The sequence below is a fragment of the Mastigoproctus giganteus genome, chromosome 4, assembly GCF_048544385.1.
Source record: "Mastigoproctus giganteus isolate SK-2022 chromosome 4, ASM4854438v1, whole genome shotgun sequence".
In the NCBI taxonomy this organism is placed as follows: domain Eukaryota; kingdom Metazoa; phylum Arthropoda; class Arachnida; order Uropygi; family Thelyphonidae; genus Mastigoproctus; species Mastigoproctus giganteus.
In genome coordinates this window covers 165,531,603-165,555,576 of record NC_143578.1, presented here as the reverse complement: position 1 = coordinate 165,555,576, position 23,974 = coordinate 165,531,603, and the positions used below count along the sequence as shown (strand labels likewise).

Sequence of the window (23,974 nt, the reverse complement as noted above, 5' to 3'; positions counted from 1 at the left end):
TGCACTGCTGCTCCTGCCCACCTGGCTAGCAAGAAGGATCATCTTTTAAGGGCACAAAGGGTGATATTGTTGTACACTTTGCACCAATAACATTAAGAGTAGGAGATCTGCAGATTTACTTAACAAGAACAAGTGAATGTTGCAAAAACGTCGTGAGTTAGGATTCAATGTGAAAGTGTCTGCAATTCTGTCCAGACATGATAGGAGGGAGACGATGATAAGACCCTTGTCGATCAATTCAGCCCTGGAGGGATTGTGCAAGGCTCGTGGGGTAGAATTTTTTTCAGCATGGTCTGTGCTTGTTAACAGGAGAGATTGCTTCTACAGGGATGAGTTACACTTAAACAGAAAGGGTGCAAGAATATTTACTGATGCTATCGAGGCAGTGTTAGGTGGATCAGAAAACTGCTAGCTTGGGGGGGGCGGATTCACAGACTAAAAGGTTAAAAGTAGCCACAGGCAGAGGTGAAGGTGATTCTTGCACTACTTCTATTAGAATAAGCAGCAGCCTGGAGTGTGGGATGCTGGGAATTTCAGGGACTGATGGCAGTCATTGTAAAACAGTTGGGTATATGGGACATGCTAGGGAAACTAAGAATAAGAATAGGTGCATGTATACCAACGCTAGAAGTATAGTAAATAAATTTGATGAATTTGAAGTGTTGGTCAACACATCAAAAGGTGGATATTGTTGGGATATCAGATATGTGGTGTCACACAGATATTAGGAATGCAGAATTGGAATTTGGGGAATACAATGTGTACAGAAAGGATAGACAGGATAGCAAGGGAGGCGGGATAAAAAAAAAAAAAAAAAAAAGGTAAACTGCAGCCATTATCAATGCACTGAAGGATGGAAGCCTCCTTAACAATTCGTGCTAAGAGAAATGGACCATAATCTGCCACGCTGGTCCAGTGCGGGTTGGCAGATCAACCGTATTTAGCAGTCAGGGGCTTGAACCCCAGTCTACTCAAAGATCGTGTGCTACTGCACTCCAGCTCCTGACCACTCGGCTACGGTTATGCTGTTAATTAAGAAAAGCATAAAATCAAAAGAAGTGCATCCGGTTGATATAGATGGACAGTGCACTGTTGAGTCAGTTTGGTGTGACATAAGCACTGCAAAAGCAAAAATAAGAGGAGGAGTGTGTTGTAGGCCTAATGACTCAAATGAGTAAAAGGAACAATTGTACAGAGAAATAGAGTGGGCCAGTAAATCAGAATGTCTTATAATGGGGGATTTTAACTTCTCAGACATTGACTGGAACATGTGGGTTGGTCACTTGCACACTAGTAAGACTTTTGTGGATTTATTGGATGATTGTTTTGTACAGCAGCATGTTCGAGAGGCAACTAGAGAGGGTAATACTCTTGATCTGGTTATCAGCAGTAATCATTCGTGTATTAAGAATTTGCATATAAAGGAACCACTAGGTGGCAGTGATCACAGTGTACTGATGTGGGATTTACTTAAAGGTATAGTTACCATCACAGGTAAAGGAAAGGGTTTTTGCTTTTATAAAGGTGACTACAGTGGTCTCAGAAAGTTTTGAAATTCTGTACAGTGGGACCAACTGGTGATGTTACCAACAGCAAATTCTAAGTGGGAAGCATTCAAGGAATTAACAGTGGAAGCTACTAAATGTTTCATATCTATTAAGAAATATTGTTCAAGGTTTAGGCCTAAATAGTTGTCAAATAAACTAATCAGACTCGTGGCAAAGAAGAAGAATATATAGGATGCATATAAATCATCAGGCGTCACAGAAGCCTATGGCAGATATAAGCTAGTCTGTAATCAAGTCACAAAGGAGGTCAGGCAGGCGAAGTGAGATTATGAGAAATCTTTGGCAAAGGATGCTAAGAAAACCAGCAAGGATTTCTTTACTTATATAAACTCTAAAGGAAGGGGATGAATCAGATTGGACCACTTGATATCGATGGTTCGACTGTTGATTATCCTGCTCAGATAGCAAACAAACTGAATGAGTATTTTGCATCTACATTCACAAATGAGGAATTATTAAGGATTGAAAATATCAGAAGGTAAACAAATTGTAACAGGGTGCTTAATGATTTTGTAATAACTGAGAACAAAGTGGAGAAATTGTTGAAGTTAAACATAAGAAAGGCACCAGGGGTGGATGGGATCTATTCAGTTATATTAAAGGCGGGGGCAAAGGAACTAAGCAAACCCTTAGCCATAATTATGAGAGCATTCTTGGACTCAGGTGAGGTCCCCATGGACTGGAGATGTGCAAATGTATCTCTAATTCACAAAGAGGGATCGAAGGGTGACATGAGTAATTACAGACCTGTTAGTTTGACTTCTGTTCCGGGTAGGACCCTCCACAGCCAGCTGGGCAGGAGCAGCAGTGTGTAGCACAAGCTTCTCAATTAGACCATGGTTCGAGCCAGTGACCACCAAATACGGAGGATGCGGAAAGGTCAGGGAATGATCACCACATATCCCCGGAGCAATATGGCCTTGGTTGCTAACGCTCCTAAAAACCTAACAAAACAAAACTGTTCCAGGTAAAATAATGGAGTCACTGGTTAAAGATGCATTGCAGGATCTTCTAGAGAAGACTGCACCAATAATTCAGACACAGCATGAGTTTGTTAAGGGAAAGTCGTGCCTGACAAATTTGATTGGATACTCTGATGCGGTTACAAAGCAACTGGAAAAAGGAAATGCAAAAAGGAACTTACAAAGGAAATGCAAAAAATTATTTTGATATCATATACTTGGCTTTCAGGAAAGCTTTTGACACTGTTGCGCATGGAAGACTACTGTACAAATTGGAGCAGAATGGTATTAAGGGTAAGTTGCTACAATGGATAAAAGAATGGTTGAGTGGGAGAAGACAGAGAGTGGTAATCAATGGATGCCCCTCTTCATGGACTAATGTCATTAGTGGAGTCCCACAGGGTTCGGTGTTGGGTCCACTGTTGAGTGGCAGGGTTGTTAATGACAGTAATGGCAGTGTGCTACTGCAACAGGATCTATAAAATTTTGGAAGATGGGCTGAGAAGTTGCAACTGAAGTTTAACATTGACAAATGCAAAGTACTGCATATGGGTAGAAATAACCCCAGAGGAATGCACCAACTGTGTGGTACTACACTTAGGGTGGTAGAAATTGAAAAAGACCTGGGAGTAATTGTGTCAGCCAGATATGAAGTTTTCTGAACAATGCAGATAGGCTGCAAGAGCAGGTCATGGGGTTTTATCAATGATATACAGAAATTTTGCTAGAAGGAAAAAGGAGGTGATTATCCCTCTGTATAAGGCAATTGTCAGGCCACACCTTGGGTACTGTGTATAGGTCTGGGGGGCCCTCAGTTTAGGAAGGATGTAGATTTGCTTGAGCGTGTACAGAAAAGAGCAACAAGATTGGTGAGGGGAATGAAGGGATCCTCTTACCAAGAGAGGCTTAAGTTCTGCAAATTGCAGTGGCTGGAGACTAGGCACCTGTGAGGTGATCTGATTGAGGTGTATAAGGCCTTGAATGGGTTGAACACACTGAATTCTGATGGGATTCTTCCACTTGTTCAGATTACAAACCTAAGGGGAATAAATTGAAATTGAGGAAAGACAGCTGTAGAATAGATGTGCGGAAATTTGCCTTTAGCCAGCGGGTGGTTAATTGCTGGAACAAACTTCCAACTGTCATGGATAGGTTAAATAAATTTAAGGAAGAACTGGACAAACATAAACCTTTAGATTGAATGGTTGTGTAAATTTTTTTTTTTTTTTTTTGGTTGATGCTACTTAAGTTCATACGCTTGCTTTCTTGCATCACATGCCTCTATTACTACTACTACTACTACTTTATTAATATTTGTTTTTGATCTTCTGCTTTGCTTACTGAGCGATGATTATGGAGAAAAGATTTGACATAACAATCCAAATAAAATTGAAGCAATGTTTTTCCATTCAAATTTATGGTCATCATATCTGCAACATGTTTAATTGTCAAAGACGTTCTTTTTATTTTTACAATATTATTCATTACACTGAAAGTTTGCTTAGCACTACTAATTGCAAGGGTTTCAAGGATATTTCTGGCTTTTTTAAATGAAAAGAGAATTTCGCTCGATTTTAAAGATAAACTATCTTCAACAACATTTCTAAAATCATTAATTTTATTTCATATTCTATTAGAAAACATAAATTAAATTTCTTATTCGTTTTTCACCCTCATGCCATGGAGACAACCTGGTCTCTCTCTTTCTCTGTGTGTGCGTGTGTGTGTCTTCTCCCACTCAACCACCCCTTTATCCATAGCAGCAACTTGCCCTTAATAGCATACTGCTCCAATTTGAACAGTAGTCTTCCATGTGCAAGAGTATCAAAAGCTTTCCTGAAATCCAAGTATAGGATATCAAAAATATTTTTTGCATCCAGTTCCTTCGTAACCCCATCATAGTATCCAATCAAATTTGCCAGACAAGACTTTCCCTTAACAAACCCATGCTGTGTCTGAATTATTATTGCAATCTTGTCTAGATGATCCTACAGTGGTTTAACCAGTGACTCTATTATTTTCCCCGGAACAGAAATCAAACTAACTGGTCTGTAGCTACTTGTGTCACCTTTTGAACCCCCTTTGTGAATTAGTGATACATTTGCAAACCTCCGGTCCGTGGGGACTTCCCCTGAGTCCAAGGAAGCTTTCATAATTATGGCTAAGGGTTTGCTTACTTCCATTGCCACCTCCTTTAATATAACTGGATAAATCCCATCCACCTCAGGTGTCTTTCTTATGTTTAACTTCAACAATGTCTTCTCCACTTTGCTCTCAGTTATTACAAAATCATTAAGCTCCCTGTTAGAGTTTAATAAGCTTGTCCTCCACTTCCCTAAAGAATTCCTGATGTGTGAATGTAGATGCACACATCAGGAATTCTTTAGCAGGATCATCAACAGTCAAATCATTGATATCAAGTGGACCAATCTGATTCATCCTCTTACGTCTAGAGTTTATATAAGTAAAGAAGTGGTTGCTGTTTTTCTTAGCATCCTTTGCCAAAGATTTCTTGTAATCTGCCTTCACTTGCCTAACCTTCTTTGTGACTTGATTAGAGACTAGCTTATATCTACCATAGTTGCTGCTATGGATAAAGGGATGTTTGAGTGGGAGAAGACAGAGAGCAGTAATCAATGGACACTGCTTTTCGTGGACTAACGTTATTAGTGACATCCCCCAGGGTTTGGTGTTGGGCCCATTATTGTTTTCTATATTTATCAATTGACGAAGGCATATCAGATTTAATATTCACCTTTGCAGATTATAGAAAGATTGGCAGGACAGTTAATGACAGTAAGCTACTGGAAAAGGAGCTGGAAAAGTTAGGCAGATGGGCCGAGAAATGGCAATTGAAATTTAACATTGATAAATGCAAAATATTGCATATGGGTAGCAGTAACCCCAGAGTAATGTACCTAAACAATTTTTCTTCTGAGGGACTCAAATACAACAAAAAAATATGAATATAACATTAAAAACAGACATTCTCTAGTTACAATTATTTCAATGACACAAAAGAAGTTAACAGCTGAATGATCCAAAAGTACTCTAAGATATATTAGATTAGTCTTTTTAATATAGTCTTTACAGTGTCAATTGAAACATACTATTAATTAAAAGGAGCCGCAGTCTATCTTGTTTATTTTTAGGTTTAGCCTTCTTGTAGTCTGGAATTTTTTTTGTCATATTTAGAGGGAATTTTTTGAAATCTGATTTTAAAATTGGACAAAATATTACTGTTTAGATTTTAAAACTTCTAAATAAATTTTTTTTTTTAACAAACTATGTTTTTTTTTTAATAGGCAAGTTGCTGCCATCCTTAGCTTAGTCTAAAAATATTATCAGTGTACTTCTGAAATAAGCCAATTTTATTAGAAATAAAAACTAAATAAATAAAATGGATATAATGCAAGGGCAGGCAACAACATATAACTAGATTTGTACAACTAGCTGTTCTATGCAGTTAAACGTGTGCTGAATAGCAAATGTTACAAATGTGGTAAGTATGAGCGTTTCCCTCCAACCATTTTCAAATAAAATTGGTTATGTTCATTTCAGAAGTACACCAACTATGTTTTAAGAAACTAGGGAGACAGCAACTTTCCCAATGAGAAAAAAGCAGTTTATCACAAAAATTTATTTTATAAATAGTAAAATGCTAACTTTATTATTATAATATAAAATACTTACTAGTGCTTTACTATTATAATATAAAATACTTACTATTACTTTACTATTATAATATAAAATACTTACTTTACTATTATAATATAAAATATTTACTTTACTATTATAATACAACATACTTACTGTTACTTTGCTATTATAACATAAAATATTTACTATTACTCTACTATTATAATATAAAATACTTGCAGTCACTCTACTTTATTTACTTAATTTACTCCAATTTTAACATGAAATTCAAAATTTTCAACTATAATACAACAAAGAAGGTTGAAAACAAACAGTCTAACCCTAAAAATAAGTGTGACAGATACAAGTACTTTTTAACTAAAACAGTCTGTATATAAAAAAGTTGTGACCGGGTATAGATCTATACTCACATGTTGATGGTTTCTTGCATCTAAAACAGAAAAAGTAAAAACAACTGTAGTATATATATTTCCTTGTGCAGATTTCAGTAAGCAATACAATGTATTTACTAATAGCTATGTATTTTTTTGAAAAGCATTTTCAACTGTAATTAGTAATACCTCCTCTCTAAAAGAAAACTCGTTAAACAGAGAATTCTCATTAGTTGTCTTAATATCTTTATTATTATATTATAAGTAGTATGCCGGCTGTTGTTCTGAGAAGTCAGGTTTTCTTTGAAAAAAAAAAAAAATCTCTATAATATGATTTTTTTGCTTTAAAATTAGATTGTTTATTTGTTCTGTAAAATTTTTATAGTGATATAGAGATCACAGAAGAACAATTTTTACGATTCTTGAATAGTTTGGCCCATCTGGACCACCAACAGTTTAGCTCTCTGAACCATCAGTTGTTATCTACAACTTGTCCCTTTTTTTTTTTTCACAGATTATTCATAGAATTATAATTAGTATATTTATTGTACCTTAAGTTAGTAATAATCTGAATATGTATGCTCATATAAGCATTCATGTCAAGTACACTTCTTTATTTTGAGCATCCAAGAACAGAGAAATTCTGCAATTAACAGTGGCCCATATTAAAGGAATTATTCTTTTTCCCACAGTAGTAGATAGCTTTTCAAAGGGATTTGTTCTTGATCTAAATTAGAAGAAAAAATCATCGAACTGATCACAATGGTCACAAATTGTATTCATGTGTTATTATTTCATAGTTACCAACTTGTGACTTTTAAAGCTAGAGATTAGCATTACCCATTTGTGATAAATTACCAAAACATTATATTGGCAATTCAAACTTGCCGATTATGGATGAAAAAAAAAAAGAAAACATTGACAGGCCTCCAACCACCAGCAATTCAATCTCAATATTAAATCATATCTCAAAATTGCATTTCATTTATAGCATATTTCTTAAGTTTGCATTTTATTTATCGCATATTTCTTAAGTTTGCATTTTATTTATAGCATAGTTCTTAAGTTTGCATTTTATTTATAGCACATTTCTTCTATGCTATAAATAAAATGTTTATTATATTCATTAGCTGCTATGGAGTTCTGCACTGCATTTATGCTTTTGTTGAAAAAAGCATAAATTTACCAAGGTGGTCAGAAAACTTTATTTTATTTACAATGTATTTCTTAAGTTTAGTGTATTAAATGTATCTGCTATGTTCATTGCCAAGCTCTATAGAAGAATTACTGTGGAGCTATGCAATGAATTTAAGCTTTTGTCAATGAAAGCATAAATTTAATGAAGTGATTAGGGGAAATCCAATGACAGCCACAGAGCTGTCCTGGAGTATCACCTAACCACTAACTTTTATTCACATTAGTAGAGGCATATGATGGAAGAAAGCAATCTTATATAGCATCAGCCAAAAAAAAAAAAAAAAAACCTTCCCATTTCACCCATTCATTCACTCCAAATGTTTGTCTAGTTCTGCCTTGAACTTATTTAAGTTGTTGACCTCCACTACAACAGATGGAAGTTTGTTCCAACTATCAACCACCTTCTGGCTAAAGGAAAATTTCCACACATCTATTCTACAAATTTCTTTCCTCAATTTGAATTTATATCTCCTCAAGTGAGTAATCTGAACAAGAGGAAGAATCCCATCAACATTGAGCTTGCTCAAACCATTCAAGGCTTTATACACCTCAATTAGATCACCTCACAGGTACCTAGTCTCCATACACTGCAATTTGCAGAAGTTAAGCCTTTCTTGGTAATGCCAACCTTTTTCCACTCACCAATCTCACTGCTCTTCTCTGTACTTATATATCACAGAAGTTTTTGAATATCCCTTGATATCAAGTATTGAACAATCAGGCACCCATCCTGGTGGTCTGTAGACAGCTTTTAATCAGCAAGCTTTTATACAAATGAAATGTTTTTACTTGGGAGGGGAGTGAAATTTGCGATTAAACAGAGTTTGTAGATACATAAATGTTTGTAAAAATTCTAGCATGTATGTTTCTTGGTTATTGCCTCAGATGCATTCTCTACAGGAAAATCATCAAGGTAAATTGCATAATACAGTAAAATACTGTTACAATGAAATTTATCAGGGCACATGAATTATTTCGGCACCCCAAGAAGTTTTAAATTAAATAACAAAACATGTACTACTAAAACAAAAATTTTCATAATCATCATTCTCAAACCATATCATATTTATAAGAAATACTATATCAAATAAAATTTTAATAATCCAGACTTTCAGAAGTAGGTATTTAACAGACTATTAACTTTGCACATATCAATAAATCAATTTTTGTTTTTAATAATTAAAATTTTTTTCACAAATTAATATGAAAATTTAATTTCTTGGAAGGGGAGTTTGTTTGTTTGTTGTTTGGTTTTTAGGAGCATTAGCAACTAAGGCCATATTGCTCCGGGATATGCGGTGGTCATTCCCTGACCTTTCCGCATCCTCCATATTTGGTGGTGACGGGCTCGAACCCCGGTCTAATCAAGAAGCGTGTGCTACGCACTGCTGCTCCTTCCCACCTGGCTACGGAGGCGCCTGGAAGGGGAGTCTATTTGATTGATCATTATGTTAATACACTACACTATTATATCATGTGGCAGATTAAGTAATTTATTATCAAAATGATATAATTTTAAAAGAATTGAACTACCTCAATGCTGAACGCTAAACTATTTATGGTTAGGTTTTGGGAACTCTGTTTCTTTATGCATTCATGCATTATATAAACATGACATGAGTTAATTAAATTACAAGCAAAAGTGTAATAACTATATGACAACTATACATGTAAAGAACTAAATCATAATTAGAATATATTTTATTGTGAATAATCAAATATCATTATCAAATTGAAAACTTGTAGGACTTAATCTAACGATGTTCTATCAACCACAGGCCTGAAGGCAGGAAACATTGAATTCCCGAAACGTAGCCATAAAGAGTAGTAGCAGTAATGGAGGCGTGTGATGCAAGAAAGCAAATGTATGAGCTTATGTAGCATCAGCCAAAAAAACTGATTTCACACATCCATTCCCTCTAAAGGTTTGTCCAGTTGCTCCTTGAATTTATTCAAGCTATCAACTTCTAAGACCGATGAAAGTTTGTTCCAGCAATTAACCACCTGCTGGCTAAAGGCTAATTTCCACACATCTATTCTACAACTGTCTTTCCGCAAATTGAATTTATGCCCCCTCAGGTTCATAATCTGAGCATGTAAATTAATCCCATCAGAATTCAGCGTGCTCAACCCATTCAAGGCTTTATACACCTCAATCAGATTATCTCACAGGTGTCTAGTCTCCAGCCACTGCAATTTGTGGAACGTAAACCTTTCTTGGTAAGAGGGCCCCTTTATTCCCCTAACCAATCTTGTTGCCCATCTCTGTATATGCTCAGGGAACTCTACATCCTTTCTAAAATGAGACCTCCAGACCAGTACACAGTACTCAAGGCTTAGCCTGACCATTGCCTTATACAAAGGGATAATCATCTCCTTTTCCCTACTAGCAAAATTCCTGTATATCATTGACAATACCCCCATGACCTGCTCTGGCAGCCTGTCTGCATTGCTGAGAAAACTTTGTACTGGACTGCACAATTACTCCCAGATCTTTTTCATTTTCTACCACCTTAAGTGTAGCACCACATGGTTGGTATGTTTCTCTGTGGTTATTTTTACCCATATGCAGTACTTTACATTTGTCAATGTTAAACTTCAGTTGCCACTTCTCAGCCCATATGCCCAAAGTTTCTAGATCCTGTTGCAGTAGCATACTGCTATTATGGTCATTAACAACCCTACCAACCTTTGTATCATCTGCGAACTTCGACATCAAGCCTGATATACCGTATTTCCCCATGTATAAGACGCTCCCATGGAAAAGACGCACCTTAATTTTGGGGCCTGAAATTTGAAAAAAAAAATGTATTACATAAAGTTATTGAACTCAAGTTTTATTCATCATAAAATTCATACAAACTCTTCATCACTGTCAAAACTCCCATCCATTAACTTGTCCTCATCTGTGTTTGATGGTGAATCACTGTCTTCATATATTGCCTCGTCCTCAGTTCCATCTATGGCATTTGAAATGCTACACTTCTTAAATGACTTGACAACGATCTCAATCTTGATATTATCCCAGGATCTTTTCACCCAGGTACAAACTTCTCCTATAGTTGGTTTCTTCACTCTTCCTGCTGGTGTCAAATTGTCCCCAGAAGACTTCATCCATTAGTTCCATTCATCTCTCATGTAAGCTTTGAAGACTTTGTTAATGCTGACATCAAGTGGTTGGAGCTGGGATGTCAAGGTATGACGGCAAGTTTTGTTTTTTGCTCTGCAGCAATCTTCTTTGTATTGTTTGTTATGTGTGCCCTGAACTGATCAAGCACCAATAGGGCAAAATTTGCATAAGAGCCCACCTGGTCTCCTGCTCCAAACATTCTCAAACCAGGTCTTCATCCCATCCTGATCCATCCATCCAACCCTTGTAATGAACGTGGACAATCACTCCTTGAGGAATGTCTTCTTTTGGCATTGTTTTGCATTTGAAAAGCAGCATAGGAGACAGCTTAGTTCCGTCGGCACAACAAGCTAGAACAACTGTATACAGTAAACCCCCGCTATTCGTGGTATCTGTATTCGCGGTTTCGCGTATTCGCGGTCGCTGATTTAAACCTAAAAAAATGTGAATTTTAAAGCGCCGTGAACATTTTCCGCCATGAAAAAAACATGGGTGTGGCTAAAATCATTTTGCCCAGTCCACAGAGTAGTACAGTCAGTCGTCGTATAACACGTGTTTACACTATACTAATTCGATCTTACACGATTTATAAATAGGGGAACGATATCTTATATAACACGAACCGAATTCGCTTATGCACGATTCGCCTTTGTGTTTACAAGAAATGGCAGTCGAACGCGGAATCACCCCAACTGAACGCAACACGATAGGAATAAAGAGAAGATTCTGAAAATGTATTTATTTTTTTATAGCAGTGAAGGGGAAACACATTTCACCATAATAACTTAAAAAACAACACAATTCCAGCTATCGGTATTATCGCAAATGCAATTAGATAGAGTTCACTACCAGTTTATAACAGATTCCACTAGCAGGAACGCAACTGGAAATTGTTTTTATTGTTTTATGGTAGTAACCGCCAGAAATGTAAAATGTGAGCTAGTGAGGTGTTAATAGAGTTGTCTCTGCCTTTATGGTGTTGTTTATTCAGTTGCTACACGCTCACAGCTTTATGTGTATCAAGTGTGCCTCCTCATGTTGTAATTGTGCTTTATTCTCTAAAAATGAGTAAAAATAAATTAAAAGGTGTAAAAAGGAAGTGTCCTGCGCTCAATGGGTGGGGGGGGTGACAAAATCGCGAGCGCGGATGTTTCAAGCTAATCCTTGTTCAGTATGTGTAATGCCCTTGTCATAGAAGGTTTCATCTCTTGCTTTTAATTGATACGTTTACAAAAGTGAAAAATCTACCATTTTGCAGTGTGTTGATGTAAACAGACTTTTTCGAGCGTGTTAAAGTTAAAAGAAAGTGACTTTATTGTGGACAAGTTCTTTTCTAATCCTACAAAAATATGGCAGCGAATAAAAAGGGAATTGTGAAAAGATCAAAGGTGATGACATTAGCGAGTAAAACTGAATTGTTAGACAAAATTTCTAATGGTGAAAGTGTCTCCTCAGTGGCAAAACATTATAAAATCAATGAGTCAACGGTAAGATCAATCAAGAAATCGGAAGAAAAAATCCGCCGTAGTGTCCGTGAAAACGCGCTAATTGCATCAAAAATTTGCTCAATAAAACTCGTAATGTGAAATTAGAAAAAATGGAAAAGGCTTTAACTCTGTGGATAGAAGACCGAACTCAAAATAAAATTCCGTTAAGTTCACTTATCATTCGTGAAAAGGCAAAACTCCGTTATCAACACTTTAGTGAAACTGGTGATAGCACTGGCGGGATAAGTTTTTTAGCCAGCAAAGGCTGGTTTGAAAGATTTAAAAATCGATATGGTTATTTTTCGTCCAGCAACCCATGTTCTTGATATGTTTTTGAAAGGTTTCTTTAAAATGTTTAATAAATATGTACAGTATTACATTTAATAAATTGTTTCTTATTTTCATTTCGATGCCTTATGCTTTTTTTTATGTACTTACTCTCTACGTTTGACCATGTACATAGTCATATAATATGTACAGACAAAATTTTAGACTAATTTTTGTTATATATTTCATACTTTGGAACGGAACCCTTTTATTACCATGGGCGCCATAACTCAGTATTCGCGTTTTCAGTATTCGCGGAATTTCTCAGGAACGTAACCCCCGCGAATAGCGGGGGTTTACTGTAATGGCTCTTTTCATATCTACTTGTCTTCACAGTTACAGTTTTCACCCCCTTCTTATCAACAGTTCTGTTACTTGGGACATCAAATTGAAGGGGGGACTTCGTCCATATTTGCAATCTGTCCCAACTCATACTGATGCGTCTTCCAACACTGAATGACAAAACAATGAAATTTAAGGACCTTCTGCTCATAGCTTTCAGGCATCTTTTGGGCAAGTCTAGTGCGTGTATGCATGCTTAGTCCATTCCGTTTCATGAATCTGAAGCACAAATTGTGTCCTCCTTTGAAATCAGTAACTTATTTTACACAGCAATTCTTCTTGCCTCATGCTGAACCATTTTTGTGGACACAGGAATTCCAATTGCTCTTTGCTCTTCAATCCATATCTTCAATTCCCTCTCTACATCAGGCCATTTTGCTGACTTGCCTCTCATGGCCTTCTTCTGCCATGGCATTTTCAGTAGGGTTTCTTCTTCCCGTAGCCAGTCTCGGATTATTTTCTCAGTTGGAGGAGAACCAAACTTATGTTCAGCAGCATGATTTCCTTTCACTTTTGCAAACTGGATCACTTTTAACTTGAATTCAGCACTGTACAAAAATCTTTTCTGAGCCATTTCTGGGCAGAACATGGCAAACCGTAACCTAATATACTGGTAACAAGTGCGAAACAATGAGCGCAAAAACAACAAGCGCGAAATGCAAGTAAAAAAATCTGCAACCACTGTATAAGACGCACCCAGTTTTTAGACCCCCAAATTTTTCAAAAAAAGGGTGCATCTTATACATGGGGAAATACGGTACTTTCATCAATATCATTGATAAATATACAAAAACAACAGTGGCCCAAAATTGAATCCTGGGGGACTCCACTAATAACATTAGTCCATGAAGAGCAGCATCCATTGATTACAACTCTTAGTCTTCTCCCACTCAACCACCCTTTTATCGATTGTAGCAACTTACCCTTAATACCGTACTGCTCCAATTTGTACAGTAGTCTTCTATGCACAACAGTGTCAAAAGCTTTCCTGAAATCCAAGTATATGATATCAAAATTATTTTTTGAATCCAGTTCCTTTGTAACCACATCATAGTATCCAATCAAATTTGTCAGACAAGACTTTTCTTTAACAAACCCATGCTGTGTCTGAATTATTACTGTAGTCTTGTCTAGATCCTGCAATGCATCTTTAACCAGTGGCTCCATTATTTTCCCTGGAATGGAAATCAAACTAACTGGTCTGTAATTACAAGTGTTACCCTTAGATCCTCCTTTGTGAATCGGAGATACATTTGCACATCTCCAGTCTATGGGGACTTCCCCTGAGTCCAAGGATGCTCTCATAATTATGGCTAACGGTTTGCTTACTTCCATTGTCACCTCTCTTAATATAACTAGATAGATCCCATCCAGTTATATTAAAGTGCCTTTCTTATGTTTAACTTCAACAATTTCTCCTCCACTTTACTCTCAGTTATTACATAATCAGTTAATTCCCTGTTAGAGTTTCATAAAATTTTCGCCTTCCCCTCCCTAAATAATTCCTTATTTGTGAATGTAGATGCAAAATACTCATTCAGTTTGGCAGCTATCTGAGCAGCATCATTTACAGTCAAACCATTGATATCAGCTGGACCAATCTGTTTCATCCTCTTCCTTCTAGAGTTTATATAACTATAGAAGTCTTTGCTATTTTTCTTAGCATCCTTTGCCAAAGATTTCTCGTAATCTGCCTTTGCTTGGCACAAATCTGCCTTTGCTTGCCTAAGGCAAGCAAAGGCAGATTTGTGACTTGATTACAGACTAGGTTATATCTGCCACAGGCTTCTGTGTCACCTGATAATTTATATGCATCCTATGCATATTTCTTCACTGCCACAAGTCTCATTAATTCATCTGACATCCATTTAGGTGTAAACCTTGAACAATATTTCTTAATTGGTATGAAAAGTCTAGTAGCTTCCACGATTAGTTCTTGAATGCTTCCCACTTAGAATTTGATGTTGGCAACATCATCAGTTGGTCCCAGTGCACAGAATTTAAAAACTGAGCCCACTACAGTCACCTTTACGGAAGCAAAAACCCCTCCCTTTACTCCTGATGGTAATTATAACTTTAAGTGAATCCCACATCAGTACACTGTGATCACTGCCGCCTAGTGATTCTTTTATCTGCAAATTCTTAATGCACAAATAATCAATGCTGATAACCAGATCAAAGTATTACACTCTATGGTTGCCTCTTGACCATGCTGCTGCAGAAAAACAATCATTGAATAAATCTACAAAACTCTTGCTAATGTGCAAGTGACCAATCTGAAAGTTCCAGTCAATATCTGGGAAGTTAAAATCCCCCATTATAATGCAATCTGATTTACTGGCCCATTCTATTAATCTGTACAATTGTTCGTTGTACTCAATAGAGTCATTAGGCCTATAACACACTTCTACTCTCGTTTTAGCTTTCCCAGTGCTTATGTCATACCAAATTGACTCAACATTGCACTGTCCATCTATGTCAACTGGATGCACTTCCTTAGATTTTATGTTTTTCTTAATTAACAGCATAACCTCTCCTTCCTCCCTATCCTATCTATCCTTTCTGTACTCATTGTACTTCCCAAATTCCAATTCTGCACTGCTTATATCTGTGTGACACCATGTCTCTGACAGCCCAACAATATCTGCCTTTATTGTCTTGACCAGCACTTCAAAGAGTTTAAGTGTTTGGCATTGAGGTGGTTCAATTCCTTTAAAATTGTATCATTTCAATAATAAATTACTTAATCTACCCTGTGTCTATCAATTCATTAACAGAATAATGAAAATTCAACTTTAATGCAATCCAAAATGGGTATTCAATTTGTACTGAGTTAAATTAAATCGCTATTTCTAAGCCCACCCCCTATGACCAAGTGAACTGTTTTCTTTGAGTTGAGCATTTTTTCTCCCTGCTAGGAAAAAAGTAACTAGTAACAAAATTTATTCTTTCACTTTTTTTTTTTTTTGGGCAAGGGAAAAGGAGGAATGAAATGATGTCAGTACACCATGCCAAATTAAATTTGAACATAATTATTAAAAAATGTGGAAAACGTAATAAGAATGGAAAGCTGAATTACTTTTCCCATTCTTTTAAAATTTTCATTTTTTTTAACCGAAACCTTGCATATTTGTATTTAAAAAATGAGGATCATTCACGATGTCCTTCATAATTTTTACATTGGTAAACAATTATATTTTAGGCAATAGGTGGACTCTGATTATAATTCATTGAACTGAATTTTCTGTCAGAAATATTTTGCTCAAAACAGATTTAAAAGCATTATTAACAAGCAAGCCAGAAGGATTCTGGAAATATTTTCATTAAGAGAAATTTTTGTTAAAACAGTATTCATGGTTAATTGCTCTAGCTACATATTTAAAAAGTGATTTGGTTTTCATTATTAAAAAACTGAAGGTTGAAATACAGCAAAAGTAGTAATATGGTGCAATAGTATTTTGTTTAATTATTCTTTTATGATATCATATTGTGTATTATCCTCCTTACAACTTATTAACTTGTATATCTTCAAAATTTGATGAGAAATGAGATGGATAACAGTGTTGACAACTGTCCTACTAATCATCTATACCAGTGGTTCTCAATGGGGGCCATGCCATATTTCTGAGGGGTCACAGGTAAAACGTAAAATTGGGGGCCATGGAAACTGTTAAGAGGGCCACAAAAAGTTCACTTCTAAAATAAAATTATTACTAATATAAAAAAATAGTGAGATCCTTTTGGATCTCACTAAACTAAGGGACAATAATATTATTGTAATATTTTTTGTTAGGAGCATAATTGTATATTGTGAATAAACAATATTATATAAGTAAAAGTTATATTATAAATAAAGATTGTAGTTAATAAACCCCTTTTTATTATTAATATTCCTTATATTATAAACAAATAATAGGTGTTATAAATAAAAAGTGCAGTTGATAAAGTACATATTTATTATAAATATTACATTTATTATAATTAAACAATATGAAGGATGGGGCCACAGAGGTGAATGAAACTCAGCAGTGGGCCACGAGCAAAAAAAGGTTGAGAACCACTGATCAATACTACCAATAAATTCCCTGTCAACTAACTGTCCACTAACCATGTTGTTGTCGTTGTTTGTAGTTTTGTGGTGCAAAAGCTGCTTCGGCTATACTGCGCCTGTTCAAGTTTTTTGTTATTTTCAGTTATGTTAATAATAACGTTGGAATATTAGATGCAACTGGTAAGGTTTATTAGACTGAGGTATGTAAAGAGTTCCTTTACTTCTGAATTTTCTCCCATAATGAGTTCCAAGACTTAATGGTTCATTTGCATGTGATTTGAAAGCTGACTGGCAGGCAATTTGGTAACGTGGACATTCTATGATGACGTGCTTCACTGTTAGTATGGTTAGATACCGAGGGCATTGTGGCGGATCATTTTTTATTAGGAGATAAGAGTGTGTTAAATGTGTATGTCCCATGCAAAGCCGGGCAAGGATAACCTCTTCGTGCCTGTTTGACCAAAAACTTGATTTCCAGGATCTGGGCTGCTGTTTGATTTGGTATAGTTTGTTGTTTTCTTGAGATTTCCAGGTCTGTGTCCATAAGTTTTCAGAGGATTTTCGAATGACATTTTTAAAGTCATTGTGTGGAATTTTATGCAGGTGAGAATTTTCATTTGATGGATGTTTGGCGGCTTGATCAGCACGTTCATTACCCAGTATTCCAGCATGTCTGGGAATCCAAGTGAATCTGACTTTTTGGTTTTTAGTCTTAAGAAGCGATAAGCAGGAAAGAATTTTTCTTAGATACAGGTGAGATGGTTGATTTTGTAGCTGTAAAGTGTATATTGCACCTAATGAGTCTGTAAAAATTATACTTTTTACGAGGGAAGTTTTGGTAATGTGATCTAGTGCAAGACTTATTGCAAAAAGTTCAGCACTATAGATGGTACACTCTACTGGAAGGGACTGGGGGCTATTTGGCAGGACCACAGCAGCACCAACGTGTATATCCGTTTTGGAGCCTTCAGTGTACAGATGTGAGTAATCAGAGAATTGGATTACATAAGAGGAATGCAGCTGTTTCATGTACTGATTTGGGATATTATTTTGTTTCCATTTTATGAGGTCCACGTCACAGTTGGCTGAAATGATTTCCCACGGAGGAAGATATGTGGGGGTATCTTGGTAGATTTTGTCCATATTTAAGTTCCAATGTGAAAGTATTTCTTTTAGTCATATGCCAGTGGGTTTGCATATGCTAGGTTTTTTCTCATACAAAGTTTCCCATTTTGGAGTATACAGATATTGCCAAGTTGGATGTTTGGGAAGGCTTTGAATTTTTGTAGAATAGTTCATAAGAAGAAGTTGTCTACGAAGGCTGAGTGGGTGTTCATAAATCTCTGTGTACAGACTGTACACAGATGACACACATGAAATGCTCTGGAAACAACATGTAATGCACTGTGATGGATAGGATCTAACCATTTTAGAACACTTTTCCTCACTGAGGAGTAGATGGGAGAACCATAATCTAATCTAGATCTTATCACTACTCGATAAATGTGCAATAGTGAATAACGATCAGCATCCCATGTCATCCCATTTCTTTACACACACTGTGCATAGATATTTTATATGTTCTAGGAAATTTAGTTTGTGATCCATGATTACACCTAGTAGTCGGATACTATGCTTCAGTGGGATTGGTTGATTGCATATTCTTAGTTCTGGGTCAGGATGCATCTTTCATTTTCTGCAGAAGTGTATTGTTGCTGCCTTTTGTACTGAGAGTCGATATCCATTATTGGTGGACCAGGACACTTTTGTTTATAGCACATTGAAGCTGTCTCTCGATTGTCTGCATATTCTGCGAGTGACATGAAATAGTGAGATTGTTTGCATATAGATATGTTTCTACTGTTTCCGGAATGATTTCTGTGATAGGATTTATTTTTATTGCGAAAAGGGTTGCACTAAGGACTGAGCCTTGGAGAACCCCCTGTTCTTGATTGTATATTTGAGACAAAATATTATGGTAGCTGACTTGGAAAGTTCTTTTACGCATGAAATTCCGGAGGAACTTTGGTAGTTGGCCTTGCCTTCCTAATTTGTGCAATTCCTGTAGGATACCATATCTCCAGGTAGTATCAAAAGCCTTTTCAATATCGAGACATATCAAAACAAGATGTTCATTTCGGAGAAAAGCATTGCAGATGTTTGTTTCGGCTTTTGTCAATATATCCAGTGTTGATCTATTTTCCGAAAACCATATTGGTTCAGACTAAGGGAATTGTGCAAGTCAAGAAACCATGTTAACCGATCATTCACCATTCTTTCTAAAGTTTTACTAAGACAGCTAGTGAGGGAAATAGGGTGATAATTATTTGGATTTGAGTGGTCCTTCCCTGGTTTTGGAAAGGCCAACACAAATGAATGCTGCCAAGAGTCTGGATATGTGTGCTTAAAGTATATCCTATTAGAAAGCAGTAGAATCATGCATAATGAATTTTCAGCGAGATGCTTAATCATTTGATAGTGGATTCCATCCGGACCCACTGCACTTTGTTTTGATTTGGTTAAGGCTTTATATAGCTCATTTATAGTGAAGGGTTGATTGTATGGAATCTCATGAGTTGTGCAGAAATTAATTTTTTATTTTTGATTTGAGCTTTATATTTTTGAAAGACTAGTCCATATGATGATGTAGCTGATAATTCTTCAAAGGTTTCTCCTAGTAAATTTGCAATTTTTTCTGGATCAGTTATGTCATGGCTTTTCCAGCTCATTATTGGTTTAGGTGTTGTTGAATATTTACCTGAGATTTTTATTCCATATAATTCTAGTGTCGGTATTTCTATTAATTTTGTTAGCAAAAGATATCCAGGACTCTTTTTTCGACATATGTAATGTGCTTTTGCTCTGGCTTTCTTATATTTTATGAGATTAGTGGTGGTGGGGAACTTTCTGAATTGATTTCAAGCTTTATTTTTTTCTTTCTTTGCTTCCAGGCATTCTTCATTCCACCACTGCTTATAATGTTTGTGGTACTGATTAGTGGTCTTTGGTATTGAAATATTTGCTGTAGAGATGGTTTGGTTTGTAACATAAGTAACAGCACTATTGATATCACATTACCTTATAGTTTGCTCATCTAAAGAAGCAGCACACTGGTATTTTTCCCAGTTTGCTTTGCGAATTTCCACTTTTTACCTCTTGTTGATTGTGGTACATCATTTGTTAATAGGTGGCAAACAACTGGATAGTGATCACTGTTATAAGGTCCTCGAAGTCTTGCAATGTATATGTATGGTTAGGTGGAAGATAGAGTGAAACCATGTTAAAGGTAATTACAATAATAATGCGGACTGTGACTGCTTCAAGGGATGTTTGCAGCTGAATATGGCTGGATGGAATATTAGAGTCAACCAAAATGGCGACTCCTCCATGGATGGTTGTTGTAGTTATATATATAGATCTTACCTACATATATTGTAGTGCTTTATTGAAATATTTATGTGCTGAGTTAGGTTTGTTTCTTGTAAACAAACACTTGCAGGATTATAAACAGAAAACAGATCTTTGATATCGTTAAGGTTATTCCAAATCCCACGACAATTCCACTGAAGAAGTGTATGCATTATTTGGACTTAGTTATTGATTCTGATGATTTATAATGTGCTGCCTGTTTCAACTGACCTATTTTGACTTTTTCTTTTCTAGAGAAATTTGGTCTACCACCACTGTCCATATCATCATTTGTGTAAAGTTCCAGAATTCGTTCGTCTTCTTGCTCCTTTTCATCAATTTCCATAGTGTCAGTATTTTTTTGTGTTTTTTCAACAGATTTGGTGGGATTTGCACTACTTGTTGGTGTTGGATCTTCAGCATCTGGTGAGATAATAATGGGTGTATTAATTGCCTGGTTAACTTTTGGTTTTGTTTGTAAAAGTAGATTACGTGCCCAGTAAAAGTAGATTACGTGACAGAACGGAGATGTCAGTCTGTGTTGCATTTACTTTTGTTTTCTACACTGCAGTTTCTGCTGCTGCATATGATCTCACTGCTGGAAGTAATGGTATTTGCTGTTTCGCTTCTTTTTCACTCAGTTTTATATTTCTGAACTTGCTTCTCTCTCTTCCATATACTGCAATCTCTGGAATAGGCAGGGTGGTCCCCTTTGCAGTTCGGACAGTGAGGAGACTCTGTATGGAATTCTTTATCATTATGGTCTTATTATTATTATTATTATTATTATTATTATTATTAGCCTTATGGTGCAAGGAAGCCTGAGTCTTATGCTCCACCAGGCAAAAAAAAACAAAATAAAAACAATCTGAACTACTCTCTGTGAGAGAGAGAGAGAGAGAGAGAGAGAGAGAGAGAGAGAGAGAGAGAGAGAGAGAGAGAGAGAGAGAGAGAGGTAAGAGGGAATCACCAAGAAAGAGAAGAATGATGATATCCAGCTCAGGATCCTGGGTGTGCCAAGCCCATACTCACTAGATGTGAGCCCCTGGGGTTGTTTGAGCCACAAGTGGCATAAGTAGTTTGTCCTCTGCATACTGTTTGGGAATGGCCATACTTTTGACACTTGAAGCATCTTGTGGGATTGGGGATGTATGGCTTTACCTGGCAGTTCAGGTATCCTGCTTTGACTGATGTTGGTAGAGTAGGAGTATTGAAAGTAAGTATGATAGTGTGAGTTGGTATCAGGTTTCCATCCTTTTTGCATGTATGACATTCTGGTTTTGTAACTCTTGTACAATTTCTTCTTCAGAACTGTTTAAGAGGTCCCATTCCACGATAACCCCTTTTGATGAATTTAAGGTGGAATGTGGAGCGACCTTGATGGGAATCCCGCCAAAAGCCGCAATTTTAAGAAGAAGCTCAGAATGTCGATGATTTGTTGTTTCTATTAGTAGGTCACCGGATTTTAAGCGGCGGACCATTTTCGGTGGACTAGCTATATGTTCTAAGCATCTTTGTATTACAAAGGGAGAAAGTTTACTAACAGGCTGGTCTGTTAGGGGGTAGAAAATTAGAAAGAGTGAAGAGATGGTTTGGTTCACATCTTTCTTTTGTCTTTTGGCAGTAGATGGATTAGAATCATCTTGCTGCTGATTATAATCAGTTAGATCCATAGTTCCAGGTGAAGCCTGGTTTGTCAAGTCCATTATTGCTCCTTTTAGCCTTGAAAGGACAATTTTTCCTTTCAGGTTTCTGGCCCCTTTGGTGGCACTGCTCCTGCCTCCCCGTGGGAGGCAGGAGCAGTGCCACCTAGTGACCAAGTGGCTGGAGAGTTAGTTTGTTAGAGAAGAAATAAATGTACTAAGAAAAGAAAGGTGGTTTTCCTTCCTGGGTTCTTACTTAAATCTGTTAAGGACAGAACCACTTACAGTGAACTGAGGATGAGAACAGCGCTAGAAATGAAACAGAACAAAATCACTTGTAAAGATCACTCTATATGTCACTTAAGAAAATCGCTTGGTCCTTATCGCTTGGCACTCGGGGCCCCACTAACCATCTGTTTAGGTCTGTTAGGAATCAAAACCTTGTCTCATGGCACTCAGCTGTACAAACTACAGGCAAAATTTGTAAGTGGAATGACCATACTTACAAGATGTGATACAAATGGTAAGAAATTAGTTAAAAATTTTAAATCTAACTACATAAGAAAATTCTCTTTTAGCTCTAGTCTCCTTGTGTCAATCTGCCTATAATAGGGGCAAATGAGATATGTGATCTTCAAAGAAATAATTTGATTAGATTCTTTCAGAAGAAGCAAGTGGGACTTATCAGATTGGAATCATATTGGTTGCAGAGTTGAAATGGTCTTCACTGAGATTAGAACTTGCACCACATTTGTTTGCAAAATAAAGTTTTTGGGAGCATTAGTTGCGTTCAGATATGATTGTTCTGTCAGTTTGACTACATACATATTTGTGATAGACTGATATAGAATGAGGTAAAATATGGGGGTGGAGGAGAATACCGTATGAAGGGTTGAAATGTAACAGACACCATCTGTTTACCGAGAATGCAGGAAGAAACTGTGGTAGCAGGAAACCAGTTTGTCCAGTAAGTTTCCCAAAATTTGTCGTGGTTCTTGTGTTGGCTTTCTTTGCTTCACTGTATTTTCTTATCTACTTATTTTTTATTTATTTTTTCTCAGCCAGTGCAGCAAAAGCCTGTGGCTTCCTTCCGCTATATAGCTATTACTATTACAATTTGGAAGGGTAGGGAGCAATAAAAACTTCCAATGAATATGAAATCCTGAAAAACTTCCTATTTTCATTGGACATATCTATTCCACACTCTTAAAGTAATGAGCTTACAGTATATATTAATTATTACTATTCATTAGCTTAAATGTTATTCCACTTCCAGTCTGAATGTCAAGACACATAAATGCCTGTCAGCATTTACATACAGAATTTGTTTTTCTGCTGTACTGGAATAATTATTGTACTATCATCTACTCACATTTCAAATAAGCAATCTGAAAAGCTAAATTGATGTTTTTAGTCAGTTGTTAGCAGCAGACAGCATTGTTTTTTGTAGTCAGCTTTCAGTCAGATGTTTTGGTGCCACAAATGCTAGTATTTTCAACTATGAAATTTGTTTTTCCTGCTGCACTCCCATCTATTTATACTTCATACAAACAATCTGAAAAGCTAAATCTGTGTTCATATTCAGTTGTCAATGGAAGGTAGCGTTTTATTTTATTTATTTTTTGCCCTCTTCAAGTTTGAATTACTCAACTGGTGCAATTGTCAGCGTTTCCAATTATAAAATTTGTTTTTCCAGTGTGCTCAATTACTGCACTATCATCCATTTATACTTAATATAAACATTATGAAAGTCTAAACTGATGTTTATATTCAATTGTTAACAGCAGACAGTTTTTTATTTTTGTAATCTTCAAATCCAACGTGGAAA

General features: G+C 36.3%; 1 protein-coding gene across 1 annotated transcript in view; it reads right to left on the bottom strand.

Moving 5' to 3' along the window:
* LOC150087169 (protein white-like) overlaps positions 1-23,974 on the bottom strand; it is a 207,307-nt gene that overhangs the window by 29,899 nt on the left and 153,434 nt on the right. The window contains exon 12 of the mRNA XM_090372390.1: positions 6,601-6,620. Within this exon, the coding sequence (XP_090228516.1) occupies positions 6,601-6,620 (20 nt within the window). The remainder of the gene's footprint in view (positions 1-6,600; positions 6,621-23,974) is intronic.